At 56.9% G+C, this 14,611-nt stretch overlaps 1 protein-coding gene across 1 annotated transcript; it reads left to right on the top strand.

The window, feature by feature from the left end:
* The first annotated feature begins 11,330 nt into the window (after window positions 1–11,330).
* LOC105529721 (chromosome unknown open reading frame, human C16orf91) lies at window positions 11,331–12,380 on the top strand. The gene is made up of 2 exons (XM_011966932.1): window positions 11,331–11,439; window positions 11,519–12,380. The coding sequence occupies exons 1-2, from the start codon at window positions 11,408–11,410 to the stop codon at window positions 11,883–11,885; spliced, it is 399 nt and encodes a 132-aa protein (XP_011822322.1). The 5' UTR covers window positions 11,331–11,407; the 3' UTR covers window positions 11,886–12,380.
* The last annotated feature ends 2,231 nt before the right edge of the window (window positions 12,381–14,611 follow it).

Below are 14,611 nucleotides of genomic sequence, written 5' to 3'. Positions count from 1 at the left end.
CTGTGGGGTGGGTGCAGCTCTCTTCTGGGCTAGCTGCCAGGTGGAGCCCACCACACAGACAAGGGCTACCCAACCCCTCCTCATGGGTGTCCCTGGGGCCAGGTAGCCTGAACCCATCTTGTCCGGAGCCTGCGGCCGGAGGGCTGCGGGAGCGGGAAGGGCTGCGGGGAGCATCCACCGCACTGAGACAGGCGTTCCTCGGGGTCAGGATGTGTCCCCGCTGGCTGTCCAGAAGGCGAGCTGCGAGGCCCCCAGACCTGGCCGGCCCAGCTGTGGTTCTGATCTCACTCAAGTGCTGGGGTCCCCATCGCAGGAGACGTCCAGTGTCCTGAGTGCTGGACTTTGAGGCTGACTGCTCACGGAGAGCCCAGACGCAGGCGCCCTCCCATGGCCGTCTGCCCGGATGCCGGCCCAGCCCTGGGCCAGCAGGACTCTCCCGGGGTGGGTGGTCCCCGCAGAGCCCTGGGCAAAAGGACTCACAGACTCCCCAAGTCCCCAGTGCTGTGGTGGTCCTCAGCAGCGCCCACCTCCCCCAGGCCCTGGCTCCTACCTGGCCGGGGCCACAGCTCTCGATCCACAGGCACACCCTCCACCTGGACACGAGCATTTATAGCCGCGCTCTGCAGCCGCCAGGAGCTGGCAAATATTTGGCAACAGCATTGTCATCGCAGACTGGGCAAATAGAGCCCGTTTGCTTTAGCGCCCGGCAACCAGGGCCCCGAGGGGGGAGCACACCCCCGGCCTCACCTGCACGCAGCCTGCCGGGGGACTGTGGAGTGTTTGTGCGGGCGCAGCTGGCTCGCCCCCGGGCCCCGGGACCCTTATCTCTGCTGCTGACTGGGGCCCGGACCCAGCCTTGTCAAATAGGCGGAAAATTAAATTTCATGCTATTTTGAGTTCTGGAGTAGGCCTCTCTAGAGGGCATCCTGCCTTCGCAGCCAGCGGGGTGAACAGTGCTCCCGGCCACAGGAGGACCCTGGGGAAGGGGGAGGGGAAGGGAGCGAGGTCCCAGGGACCCCCAGCCAGGGCCCGACACCTGCCCAGCTCCCCTGGCCATCGGGACCTCCTGGACAACCGTGACCATCTCCACTGGTCCAGTGGTTACCGGGACGCCTCTGGGCTGCCGCCGTCCACCTGCCCAGAGCTCAGAGGTGTTTGCAATTGATCGTTAATGGAGGAACCCCCTGCTTCCCCAGGCTTCTTCCCGGGGGCCTTCCTTCCTCAGTTGCAGCCACCCCTGGGGTGGGAATGGGGGGCTGGGAACCCTCCCCTCACCTACTGCTCCCAGGAAAGCCTCTCCCAGAAGTGTCCCCAAGGGCTTCTGCTGTTCCCGCTGACTCCCTGGCTCCTCCTGGGTGGCCCCAGCTGGTCCGCTGTGGGGCCATGTTAGTTTCCTGCGACTGCTGTGGCCATGACCACAACCCTGGCGGCCTGGAGCACAGGGCGGGAGGCCAGAGGTCGGGTCCAGGGTCCCCAGGAGTGGCTCCTTGCCTCATGGTTGTGTCTCCCCAGTCTCTACCTCTGTCCTCACAGGGTCCTCCCTGTGAGTGTCCTCTGCCCTCCTATGGGGACCCCGTTCCTGGATTTAGGGCCCACGCCCACCCTTTGTGCCCTCAGCTTCACCAGTTACACCCGCAGGGCCCCCATTTCCAAATGAGGTCCCACTGGGAGACTCAGGGTGGATAGCATTGTGGGGACATGGCTCAGGCCGCACAGGCACCGCCCACATGTGACTGTCCCTGACCTTGGCGTTCGCTAGGTGTGCCCCTGCTTGGCACTATGCTCCCCAGAGCAGCCCCCAGTGGCCCAGGTTGGGAGCACTCCACAGTGTCCTTCCCAGGGACTCCGGCTCTGAGGACGGGACAGCAGCCCCAGCCTGGCCTTGGCCCCAACACTCCCTGTCCCGAGCCCCCAGCTCCTGGGCCTTCACCTTCCAGGGGCCAGGACGGTTCTAGATGCCACCCCCCACCCCAGTCCTCACCCCTACGCTCCAGGCATCCCCCAATCAGGTGGTAGACCAGCCCCTCTCACCTAGTGGCATCCAATACACAGGGATTTGGACACGGGCCCAGCCCTTTGCTGTACCTGGGGACCTGTGGCTGACCTGCCCCGATTTCTCGGGCACCTAGAAGGCAGGAGATCCCAGAGGGCCTCAGGCAGCCAGTGTAACCAGTCAGTGTCCGGGGGCTGCAGTCAGGACCCCTGGCTTCGAGGGAAGGGACAGGAAACGAAAAGTTCAAGCTTAAGAGTGAGATCCTGCAGAGGGCAGGCCGGCGGCCTCCACATGGTTCTCATGGTGAGAGGTGGGGTCACCTGCAGGTCCCAGGAGAGGCTGCTGGGAGTGGGGACAGGGACGGCATCGGCACAGCTGCCAGTTACGGCTTCTCCTTACTGCTCCTTCACAGGCAGAAACCGAGCCCACGCCCTGGTGAGCTCACAGCCCAGGTGACCCCACAGCCCAGTGAGCCCGTCCCCAGGTGAGGTGCATCTGGCCATACTCAGCCCTGAGCGTCCAAACCATGTAGGGGCCTCTGTCCCTGGCTTCATGGGGGCTGCCCTGAGACTCCAGGGTCTGAGGATGCTTTACCAGCCTCACCAGCCCCCCTCTGATCCAGCCGTCACTGAGGACCTGCGGCTGCCCGGGGTTCAGGGCCCTAGACTCCCATCTCTGACCAGATACAGCCCCTGTCCCTCCCGATCTGGGGAGCTTCCAGCCTGGGGCCCTGGGTGCGTCCGCCCTGGTCTGCTCAGAACCCCAGGGCCGGACCTGCAGAGGGTGGGGGTTCTGCCGCTCCTGGCAGTGACTGCAGCGCCCTCTGCCGCATGCCGTGGCATGGCCGGGGTCTGCGGAGGGAAGGGTGGGAGCCAGTTCAGCCTGGGGTCTGGCACTGCAGCCTCCCCCTCGCTGGTCTTAGCAAGGATGGCGTCAGCAGGGACCCCGAGGGAACTTTAGTGCAGGACGCAGAAGGGCCCCTGGGCCCCTGTGTTCTGCCCTGAAGGGCGCGGGCGGTGGGAAATGGCGAGCTCAGGCTTCGGGCGCAGGTGGTCCCCAGCTTGCTGGGTTACCAGCCTTGCTGTCCTGTACACAGGGTGGGGAAATGAGACCCAGCCCCTCATGAAGGAGGTGGGTGTGGGGGCTCGACGGGCAAGCCTCGGGAAGCAGACGGGGTTCCCGCAGAGCGGACAGCCTGGAAACACTGGCCCTGTGATGGCCCCAAGACGTCCGCGCCCGAACCCCCAGCACCGACACAGCTGGGGGACCGCGGGTGTGGCTAAGCGAATGACCTTGAAACGGGAGATCACCTGGCGGATCCTTGTCGGAGGGAGGCAGGAGGCTGAGAGGATGGAAGAGGCCACGCTGCTGGCTTTGGAGCTGGAGGCAGCAGCCAGGAGCCGGGACGTGGGAGTCTCTGGATGCTGGCGGGGCGGGGGCCGTGGCTGCCTGAACCTTGGCGCTTCCCCCGCTCCTGGGGAGAAAGCCTCAGTGGGGTGACCTGCTGCTGCTCCTGCCCCGAGGCCCTGGGTTTTCCTGCCGTCCTCTGACTCGGGCGCTGGGGGCCTGCCTGTGACCCTGCCCAGAGCCGTCTGGATGCTCGTCTCTGCCTGACGAGAAACCACAGAGAAAACCCCAGTCTGGGATGGAAAATGCTAGAGTGGGCACAAACCGGAGCAGACAGGCATTTGGGAGGAAGCGCTGGGGCAGAGCAGTGTGGGGCTGGCACGGACACGCCGGGAGCTGGCCGGAGGCTCAGGGGTGACAGTGCCACTGCACCGGTCCAAGCGGGCAGCGAAGGGGAATGCAGGGGTGGCCGGAGGGGCGAAGGTGGGATATGGGGACTCCCTGGGGGAGGGGTGGATGAATTAGCCGCTAGCTGATTAGTCCCCTACCCCTGAGTGCTGAGACTCAGGAGGCCTGCAGGTGCCGGAGACTGCGGTTTCTGGTGAGGCTGGGTGGGGCGGCAGCCTGTGGGGCATCTGGGACGGTGGAGAAATACACGTCCCACACCACCGCCTGCCTGTTTCCTGCCTGGGGTAGGACGGGCAGCCAGGGCCAGGCCGAGGAGCACAGGAGGCCCGGCAGTGGGGCTGGGCCCAAGCAACGTCCAGCATCTGCGGCCAGTGTGCCTCTCGGTGGGGGCAGCATCGGGCCCGACGGAGCTCCCAGCCCACAGCTCCCTCCCCTTGCTGTGGGGCCTCAGGCCCGGGAGGAAGGCGCTGCCCTTCTGAGTGCAGCATGCCTGCTGTGCCCACGCGCCCCATCTTGATCTTCCGGGAGAAAATCAATAGCTCCAGTATGCCAGCTCTCAAGAGGCTTCTCACCCGCCATTAGGCACACGAGGGCCGCAGCCTCCGCCGACCATTAGCGGGACATTAGGCCTCCTGTGAAATGTCTCTGTGTGCTTTGAGATAAACGAAGGCTGAGGTGTTGGTTTACGTCCCTGGGGGAGGGGGAGGATGAGAGCCGCTTCCCGGGCAGGGCCAGCGCCAGCTCCACGTGGACGCGCCAAGGAGAGCAGGGCCCCGGGGACACAGGCGCCCCAGCACATCCGGCTGTGGCTTTTCCCACCCGGGGTCAAGTAAACACACAGCATTCGGCGGGAGCCACCGTCCACCAGCCAAAGGCCACTGGGGACAGATGGGCAGCATGGGAGTCGGCGGTGCGCTCACGCCTGGAGTCCCAGCTCCTCCACAGTGGGAGGACCCACTGAGCCCAGGAGTTTGAGACCAGCCTAAGCAACATAGTAAGACTCTTTCTATACCGAAAAATACAAAAATCTGGCTGTGCGCAGCGGCTCACGCCTGTAATCCCAGCACTTTGGGAGGCCGAGGAGGGTGGATCACCTGAGGTCAGGAGATCGAGACCATCTCTACTAAAAACACAAAAATCAGCCGGGCATGGTGGCGGGCGCCTGTAGTCCCAGCTACTCGGGAGGCTGAGGCAGAGAATCACTTGAACGTGGGAGGCAGAGGTTGCAATGAGCTGAGATAGTGCCATTGCACTCCAGCCTGGGTGGCAGAGCGAGACTCCATTTCAGAAAAAAAAAAAAAAAAAAAAGATGCAGGAGGGCTCTGGAGTGGCTGCTGTCAGGAGCGGGAGCCCCTCTGGCTGGACACCTGTGTTTGTGTCTACAACCCTACAACCAGCCGCCACACACTGGGTTTCCTCAGGGTTCCAGAGGACGCAGGTCCAAAGCCAAGACGTCAGCATCACCTCGCTCCTGCCGGGGGCTCCGGGGAGAATCCGTTCCGTGCCTGTTTCCCTCCCCTGTGGTGGCCAACGCTCCTGAGCATGTCCGGGCTGCTGGCGCCTCACTCCAACTGCCACCGCTGTCATCGCCTTGGCCTCCCCGCGGGTGTCTCTCTGTGTCCTCTCCCCTCCTCAATGTGTGTCTTGTAATTTTTGTAGAGATGGGGTCTGTGTTGCCCAGGTTGGTCTCAAATCCTGGACTCAAGCAACCCTCCTGCCTCCTCCTCCCAAAGTCCGAGGATTAAAGGTGTGAGCCTCCATGCCCGGCCTCTTCTCACCTTCTTGTAAGCGCTCTGGTCATTGGATTTAGGGCCCACCCTGGTCCACAAGTGCCTCGTCTTAACTAATGACGTCAGCAAAGACCCTGTTTCCAGACAAGGTCAAGTTCTTGCGTTCTGAGGGGACGTGAATTTGGGGCACTGTTGAACCCAGGGTGGCGTCTTCCAGTCCTCACAGTGGGCTCAGTGGGACGGGGATGCCCGTTTCACACTCTCCCCAGGTGTCTCATTTCTGTTTGAGACTGAGAGTAACGTGGTGGCCTGGCCCGTCAGAGGCTGGCCCGCCCCCGAGTGAAGCCTCAGCCCCTGCCTGTGCCTCCCAGCCCTGCCCCCGACTCCACTGTCCTCAGGCAGCTCGTGCTCAACTGCCCAAAACCATGCCAACCAGGCAGCTGCACCAGCCTAACCCAAAGGCTCCATGCCTAACTGCAGGGCCCTTCGATTTCCACCTCCTCCAGGAAGCCCCCCGGGCTGCACACCACGATGAGGCTGACCAGTTCTCCCCAACCACACCTTGAGCCCCCTCCTCCCACAACAGTGGGTGCTCCCAGGTCCCTACAAGGGGACTGGTTTGGCAGTGATTCCAGGTGGGGTTCTAGGGTAGAACAGGTGGGGCAGGGCCCAGGGAGGAGGACCTGGGCAAACAGGTGCCTCTGTTGACACAGCAGCCCCAAACACGGACTGGGGCCGGGCCGCCCAGGTGTTGCTGAGCTCAGGACACCTCCAGCCCCCCTTCCTGGCCTTGATGCCAAGAGCTCCTGGGGGAACAGAACTGGTCCCAGATCTGGTGCTTTTTCTGCCGGGAAGCAGGCGCAGAAGGTGGTGCTCCAGAGGCGAGCAGATTCTGGTTCAGGGGAAGGGGCTTGTCCAGGACCACCCGGCCACACACAGCGCAGCAGATGGGCCGAGGTCCCCGCCGCCACCCAGGTGACAGGAGGGGTGACCTGCACTGGCAGTCAGGAGCAGGCCTTCTAGCTCTAGCCCCTTCCTGAGAGGAAAGAAGCACCCCACCTCCTTCCCATTCACTGAAGGTGCGTCCAGGCTTCCAACTAATCTCGCAGCCGGAATGGGTGTGAATTCCTCTCTGAAACTCTGGGCATAAGAAATGACACGTTTCTGTTACACAGACATATTGCAAAAATTAAAAAAAACAAAAGATGGACTGGGTGCGGTGGTTCACGCCTGTCATCCCAGCACTTTGGGAGGCTGAGGCGGGCAGATCACTTGAGGTCAGGAGTTCGAGACCAGCCTGGCCAACATGGCGAAACTCCATCTCTACTAAAAACTCAAAAATTAGCCGGGTGTGATGGCACCAGTAATCCCAGCTACTCGGGAGGCTGAGGTGGGAGAATCACTTGAGCCCAGGTGGCAGAGGTTGCAGTGAGCTGAGATCACACTATTGCACTCCAGCCTGGGTGACAACAGCGAGACTCCATCTCAAAATAAATAAATAAATAAAATAAATTTTTAAAAAATGAAAACACACACACACACACACACGCAGAAATGACATGTTTTCTTTTCTTTTCTTTTTCCCGAGACAGCGTCTTGCTCTGCTGCCCAGGCTGGAGTGTAGTGGCGCAATCTTGGCTCACTGATACCTCCGCCTCCCATGTTCAAGCAGTTCTCCCACCTCAGCCTCCCGAGTAGCTGGGATTACAGGTGCGTGCCACCATGCCCGGCGAATTTTTGTGTTTTTAGTAGAGATGGGGTTTCACCATGTTGGCCAGGCTGGTTTCGAACTCCTGACCTCAGGTGATCTGCCCACCTTGGTCTCCCAAAGTGCTGGGATTACCAGCGTGAGCCACCGTGCCCGGCCTTATTTTCCAAATTAAAAAAAAAAAAAAAAAAAAAAATTAACCCCTGTAGTCCCAGCTACTTAAGAGGCTGAGGCGGGAGGATGGCGGGAGCCCAAGAAGTCAAGGCTGCAGTGAGCTATGATGGTGCCTCTGCACTCCAGCGTGGTCTTTTGAACAAGACCTTGTCCCAAACAAAAAACAAACTTGCTTCAGGCCTTAACTTCCCAGAGTTGAGAGAAATCCAAGCTCAGTCTCACTGCACAGGGCCTCCTGCCTCCCCTACAGGCCCACCAGGAGACGGGGCTGCCAGGCGCTGGAGCTGAGCCTGGGGTCTTCGGGGGTCCCGCTGCTTTGGGGCGCTCCTTGTCAAGCCTTCATGGTGAGGGGTTAGTGTAGCTGCCGGAAGGTTTCATCCCACCTGCTGCACAGACAAAATCTATTCCCTGAGACCACAGCATTGTAGTAAAGAAAGACTTTAATTGACTTGAGGCGGGCCCCGCCACTCAGGAGACGAGTTATTACACACGTCAGTCTCCCCAAAGGCGCCAAGGTTCGGGCTTTTCAAAGACACTGGTGGGGCTGCTGTGTCTATGGAGTAGCCATTCTTTCTTTCTTTTTTTTTGAGACGGAGTTTCACTCTTGTTGCCCAGGCTGAAGTGCAGTGGCGCCATCTCGGCTCACTGCAACCTGTGCGTCCCAGGTTCAAGCAATTCTCCTGCCTCCGCCTCCCGAGTAGCTGGGATTACAGGCGCCTGCCACCACGCCCTGGAGTAGCCATTCTTTTACTCCTTTACTTTCCTGATAAACTTGCTTTCACTTTTCTCTATGGACTCGCCATGAATACTTTCTTGCGTGAGATGCAAGAACCCGCTCTTGGGGTCTGGATCAGGACCCCTTTCCTGTAACGTATTTCTGTGGAACTGCAGAAGGGACTATAGCGTGGAAGACCCTTCCCAAAGGCTAACTTTGGGAAAGTGCTGGGGTCCTGTAACATCCTTCTGGTGAACCCTGAAGGGACAATATTCAGGTGACCCCAGACCCATAGGAAATAGAAAAGGAAACTGACTCTGCAGCCCTGATTGGACGACTCTGGGTAAGTGGCAGGTCCCCGGTAAAGAATGGGATTGGGGTAGAGGCCCAACTTAGGGGAGTTAGGTAACTGCTAAAACAGAGAGGGGCATGGTGGCTCATGCCTGTAATCCTAGCACTCAGAGGCTGAGGTGGGTGGGTCACTTGAGGCCAGGAGTTCGAGATCAGCCTGAGCAATATGGAGAAACCCTGTCTTTACTAAAAGTACAAAAAAATTAGCGGGCTGCGGTGACTCACCTCCCAGCACGTTGGGAGGCCAAGGTGGGCAGATCACCTGAGGTCAGGAGTTTGAGACCAGCCTGGCCAACATGGAGAAAACCCGTCTCTACTAAAAATACAAAAAAATTAGCCGGGTGTGGTGGTGCCTGCGTGTAATCCCAGCTACTTGGGAAGCTGAGACCAAAGAATTGCTTGAACCTGGGAGGCAGAAGTTGCAGTGAGCGGAGATTGCATCATTGCACTCCAGCGCGGGCGACAAGAGTGAAACTCCTCCTCAATCAATCAATCAATCAATCAATCAAGGCTGGGCGCGGTGGCTCACGCCTATAATCCCAGCACTTTGAGAAGCCAAGGCAGGTGGATCACCTGAGGTCAGGAGTTCGAGACTAGCCTGGCTAACATCGTGAAACCCCGTTTCTACCAAACATACAAAAATTAGCCAGGTGTGGTGGTGGGCGCCTGTGGTCCCAAGCCAGTCAGGTGGCTGAGGTGGGAGAATCGCTTGGGCCCGGGAGGTGAAGGTGTAAGTGCTGAATGGGTTCACCTTGCCCGCTGCCTAGACAGAGCCAATTTATCAAGACATGGGGGAGTGCAATAGAGGAGTAATTCATGCAGAGCTGGCTGTGCGGGACACAGGAGTTTTATTATTACTCTAATCAGTCTCCCCAAGCATTCGGGGATAGGAGTTTTTAAAGCTAATTTGGTGGGTACAAGCTTGGCAAGTGGGGAGTGCTGGTTGGTCAGGTTGGAGATGGACTCACGTTCAGACTCCTCTGTTCCTGGGTGGCATGGCAGAACTGGTTGGGCCAGATTACTGGTCTGGGTGGTACCAGCTGATCCATCCAGTACAGGGTCTGCAATACCGGTCTGGGTGGTACCAGCTGATCCATCCAGTACAGGGTCTGCAAAATAGCTCAGGCACTGATCTTTGATCTTAGGTTTTTTTCTTTTTTTGAGACACAGTCTTGCTGTGTCGCCCAGACTGGAGTGCAATGGCACGATCTTGGCTCACTGCAACCTCTACCTCCAGGATTCAAGCGATTCTTCTCCCTCAGCTTCCCAAGTAGCTGGAACTACAGGCTCCTGCCACCATCCCAGGCTAATTTTTGTATTTTTAGTAGAGACAGGGTTTCACCACATTGGCCAGGCTGATCTTGATCTCCTGACCTCGTGATCCACCTGACTTGGCCTCCCCAAGTGCTGGGATTACAGGCGTGAGTCCCCACACCCGGCCTGATCTTAGATTTTACAATAGTGATGTTATCCCCAGAAGCAATTTGGGGAAGTTCAGACTCTTTTTTTTTTTTTGAGGCGGGGTCTTGCTGTGTCACCCAGGCTGGAGTACAGTGGCGCCATTTCGGCTCACTGCAACCTGTGCCTCCCACGTTCAAGCGATTCTCCTGCCTCAGCCTCCCAAGTAGCTGGGAGTACCAGCATGTGCCACCATGCCCGGCTAAGTTTTTGTATTTTTAGTAGAGACAGGGTTTCACCGTATTAGCCATGATGGTGTTGATCTCTTGACCTCATGGTCTGCCTGCCTAGGCCACCCAAAGTACTGGGATTATAGGCATGAGCCACTGCGCCCAGCCACTTCAGACTCTTGGAGCCAGAGGCAGCATGACCCCTAAACCATAATTTCTAATTTTTTTTTTTTTTTTTGAGATGGAGTCGTGCTCTGTGGCCCAGGCTGGAGTGCAGTGTCACAGTCTCAGCTCATTGCAATCTCTGCCTCCCGGGTTCAGGCAATTTTTCTGCCTCAGCCTCCCAAGTAGCTGGCATTACAGGTGTTCAACACCATGCCTGGCTAATTTTTGTACTTTTAATAGAGACAGGGTTTCACCCTGTGGGCCAAGTTGGTCTCCATCTCCTGACCTCGTGATCTGCCCGACTCGGCCTCCCAAAGTGCTGGGATTACAGGCGTGAGCCACCGCGCCCGGACAATTTCTAATTCTGTAGCTGATTTATTAGTCCTGCAAAGGCAGACTGGTCCTCAGGCAAGAAGGGGGTCTTTTCTGGAAAGGGTTGTTAACTTTGTTTCAGAGTCAAACCAAGAACTGAAATCCTTCCCAAAGTGAGCTCTGTCCACGCCCAGGAATGAACCAGGTCAGCTTAAGGGTGGGAAGCACCACGCAGCACCTTAGTTAGGTCTGATCTCTTTCACTGTCACAACTTCCTCAGTGATAATTTTTGCAAAGGCGGTTTCAGAGGCCGCAGTGATGTGAGATCGCGCCACTGCCGTCCAGTCTGGGTGACAGAGCGAGTCTCTGTCTCATGCAAAGAACCAAACGGGAAAAAAAAAAAAAACAAAAACAGGGCTGCGCCACGGCCTGGGGGAAAGCCGGCAGAGAGGTGCGGGCGCCCAGCCCAGGACGGGCAGGGCAGGGCTGAGGGCGCGGATCCCCACCCATGCCCCGAGCACCTTCATGACGGTTCAGAGCTGCTCCGAGGCAAACTCAAACAACTCTCTGAGGACGACATCCGCCCCCGTGGCGTCCCGCCTCTCTTCGGGGCCAGGGACCCGGGTCTCGGGCCTATTCGAAAGGAACGGAGAACTACATTTCCCGGCATGCCGTCGCGTTCTCCGGCGGCGCTGGGGACTGCGACGGAAAAAGCTCGCCGCAGTTAAACGTCATTTCCGTTGCGCTACTGGAACCACGTTCTGTAGTCGTGAGCGGAGGCCTGGTATGGCGTCCGGTTTCCGATTTCCTCTTTCGGGCGACGGAACTGACGCCATCACGGCGCGCCACGGCGTCGAACGCGGAGTCAAGTCTGTAATGAACCGTGTCCTGTGTGCCCCGGCGGCCGGGTGAGCTCCTCAAGGTCTCGGAGGGTCGAGGGCAGGCACCGGCGGGCGGGCGGAGCGCTTACTGCTCTCTCTCTTCCAGGGCCGTCCGGGCGCTGAGGCTCATGAGCTGGGCTTCTGGAAGCCTTCATCCGGTGCCCCGTTCCCGGGATCTGGCCCAGCCTGCCGCCGTGAAAGAGGACGACCCTGACCGCCCCATTAAGTTTTCCTCCAGCAAAGCCAACCCTCGCCGCTGGTCTGTGGGCCATTCCACGGGAAAGGAGTCTCATCAGCCCTCGTGGAAGGTGCTGCCCCTCAGTTTCTTCCTCATGGCGCTGGTCATCTGGTGCTACCTGAGGGAGGAGAGCGAGGCGGATCAGTGGCTGAGACGGGTGTTGGGAGAGGAGCCAGAGCCCCGTGATCGTTCTGAGGAGCCTGAAACTCCAGCTGCCCACGGAGCGAGAAGTTAACGGGGTGGCCGCTGGGGCTGGCAGGAAGGGAGCTGACAGCCGCCCTTCGGATTTGATGTCACGTTTGTCCGTGACTGTCCTGGCTATGCGTGCGTCCTCCGCTCTGAAGGACTTGGATGGTGGGTGGAGCACTTGGTTACGCTCATCCGCGTGAAGGCGGAGTAGAATCTGAGCAAATCGGAACCTGCTCCTTGCCTGTCGCTTGATGTCCAAGGATTCCATCCGCAAGACCTTTTTTCAGATCCTTAGGAAAGGTTTCAGTTGCACTGTGTGCTGTTGGATTTGCCCAGTCTTTGTATAACATAATCATGTTTCCAAAGCAATTCTGGTGACACTTGTAATCCGGTGTTAGTGTGCAGGTAATTTGCTTTCTGAGATAGATTGGCAGAAGTGTGAAACTTTATTACATACTGTGTGGCCTGTGTAAAGAACACTTCTCCATATTAGTTCTGCACAATAACAAATTGAAAATAAATTTTAATTTTATAATATGGGGTTAGATGATTCCTTTTCGCATCTAGTTTTTAAAAAGGGGGTATTTTAGCAGTTATTGTTTTTTATTTTAATCTTACCAGAGCACATAAGTTACTTGCACCAGCAGGTATTTTTAAAAGTTTCGTTTTCCTTTTTTTTTTTTTTTCCCCCTGAGAGTGGGAACTGAGGAAAGAAACCTACAGATATATCACCAAATAGTACCAGAAATGAGGCACTTTTGCAGTTTTCTGCCAAACTTTTTAAGCAAGGCAACAATTTTCTGAGTAGAATACAGCTAATGAGTATTTCTTTTCACAAATCATGGGCACTATTTTGGGTTACCTAAGTGATACTTGTTGTTGTTTTTTGTTTTTCATTTTCGAGACGGTCTTATTCTGTCGCCCAGATTGGAGTGCAGTGCACAGTTTTGGCTCACTGTACCTTCTGTCTCCTGGGTTCAAGCGATTCTTCTGCCTCAGCCTCCCGAGTAGCTGGAACTATGGGCTTGTCCCACCACACCCAGATCATTTTTATATTTTCAGTAGAAACGGGGTTTTGGCATGTGCCAGGCTGGTCTCAAACTCCTGACCTCAAGTGATCTCTCCTCCTCGGTCTCCCAAAGTGCTGGGATTACAGGTAGGAGCCACCGTGCCCGGCCCCAGATTCTTTTGTCTCTTTTTTTGAGGTGGAGTCTTGCTCTGTCACCTAGGCTGGAGTGCAGTAGTAGGATCTTGGCTCACTGCAACCTCCGCCTCCTGGGTTCAAGCGATTCTCCTGCCTGAGCCTCCAGGGTAGCTTCAGTCACAGGCGTGCGCCACCACACCCATCTAATTTTTGTATGTTTAGTAGAGATGAGGTTTCGCCATGTTGGCCAGGCTGGTCTTGGATTCCCAACCTCAAGTGATCTGCCCGCCTTGGCCTCCCAAAGTTCTAGGATTACAGGTATGAGACACTGTGCCCAGTCAATTGTTTTCATACACATATACATATACATTTTTGACAATGTGACTGTCCCACATGCAGCAGATCCCAAGTGCCTCCAGGGCAGTGATCTGGGAGGGCTTTTCCAGTTGCTGACCTCACACCTGTGCCGTGGACAGACCCAGGGCCAGCTGGGGATGGTGGGCAGATCTTCCCTACTCCTGGAGTTTTCAAAGGGTGGTAACAGAGCAGGTTGATAGGTGAACAGTTAATTCAGTACAGTTAGTATTTATTATTATTAGTTTTTGAGATGGAGTCTTACTCTGTTGCCTAGGCTGGAGTGCAGTGGTACAATCTTGGCTCACTGCAACCTCTGCCTCCCGGGTTTAAGCACTGCTCCTGCCCCAGCCTCCTGAGTAGCTGGGATTACAGGCACACCACCACTCCTGGCTGATTTTTGTATTTTTAGTAGAGACGGGGTGTTGCCATTTTGGCCAGGCTGGTCTTGAACTCCTGTCCTTGGGCGATCTGCCCACCTTGGCCTCCCAAAGTGCTGGGGTTACAGGCAGGAGCCACTGCGCCCAGTTGTATTTAACTATTTTTGTAGTGTGTTTGTCATGTTTTCCCAACTGGGCTGTAGGTTTTATTTTCCCTAGGGTACATGGCACACTGACCTCCCCAGATAAGCATTTGAGAGGGAGACCATTGTAAGCTAGAACAGACGTAACTGCAGCGATACTTGAGATGATATAGCTGGGCAGAAGGTGGAAATTGTTGTTTTTTTTTTTTCCCGAGGTGGAGTCTCTGTCACCCAGGCTTGAGTGTGGTGGTGTGATCTCGGCTCACAGCAACCTCTGCCTTCCGGGTTCAAGCAATTCTCCTGCCTCAGCCTCCTGAGTAGCTGGGATTACAGGTGCGCACCACTGCACCTGGCTAATTGTTTTGTATTTTCAGTAGAGACGGGTTTCACTATGTTGGCTAGTCTGGTCTCAAACTCCTGACCTCAGGTAATCCACCCACCTCGGCCTCCCAAAGTGTTAGGATTACTAACGGGGTTGAGCCACTGCGCTCCGCCAGAAATTGTTTTAAAACGAAAATTCTTTCAAGGAATATGTTAGCCCAAATGGTCACATCTAAATGTCTCAGAAGGTCCTGCCAGTGCTGTGCATTTTGTCCCCAAGAAAAGTAAAATACTTATAAATTCACAGTGAAAAACCTGGGGTTGGCTGGGTGCGGTGGCTCATGCCTGTAATCCCAGCACTTTGGGAGGCCAAGGCGGGCGGATCACGAGGTCAGGAAGTCAAGACCATCCTGGCTAACACGGTGAAACC

The sequence above is a fragment of the Mandrillus leucophaeus genome, unplaced genomic scaffold (genome assembly GCF_000951045.1).
Source record: "Mandrillus leucophaeus isolate KB7577 unplaced genomic scaffold, Mleu.le_1.0 Scaffold78, whole genome shotgun sequence".
Taxonomy (NCBI): Eukaryota; Metazoa; Chordata; class Mammalia; order Primates; family Cercopithecidae; genus Mandrillus; species Mandrillus leucophaeus.
The sequence above is the reverse complement of the archived record's forward strand: the minus strand, read 5'-3'. Positions and strand labels throughout refer to the sequence as shown.

Coding starts and splice junctions, on each gene's coding strand:
- LOC105529721 (XM_011966932.1), top strand. CDS start 11,408: ATGAACCGTGTCCTGTGTGCCCCGGCGGCCGG. Junction 11,440..11,518: donor CTGTGTGCCCCGGCGGCCGG/GTGAGCTCCTCA, acceptor TCTCTCTTCCAG/GGCCGTCCGGGCGCTGAGGC.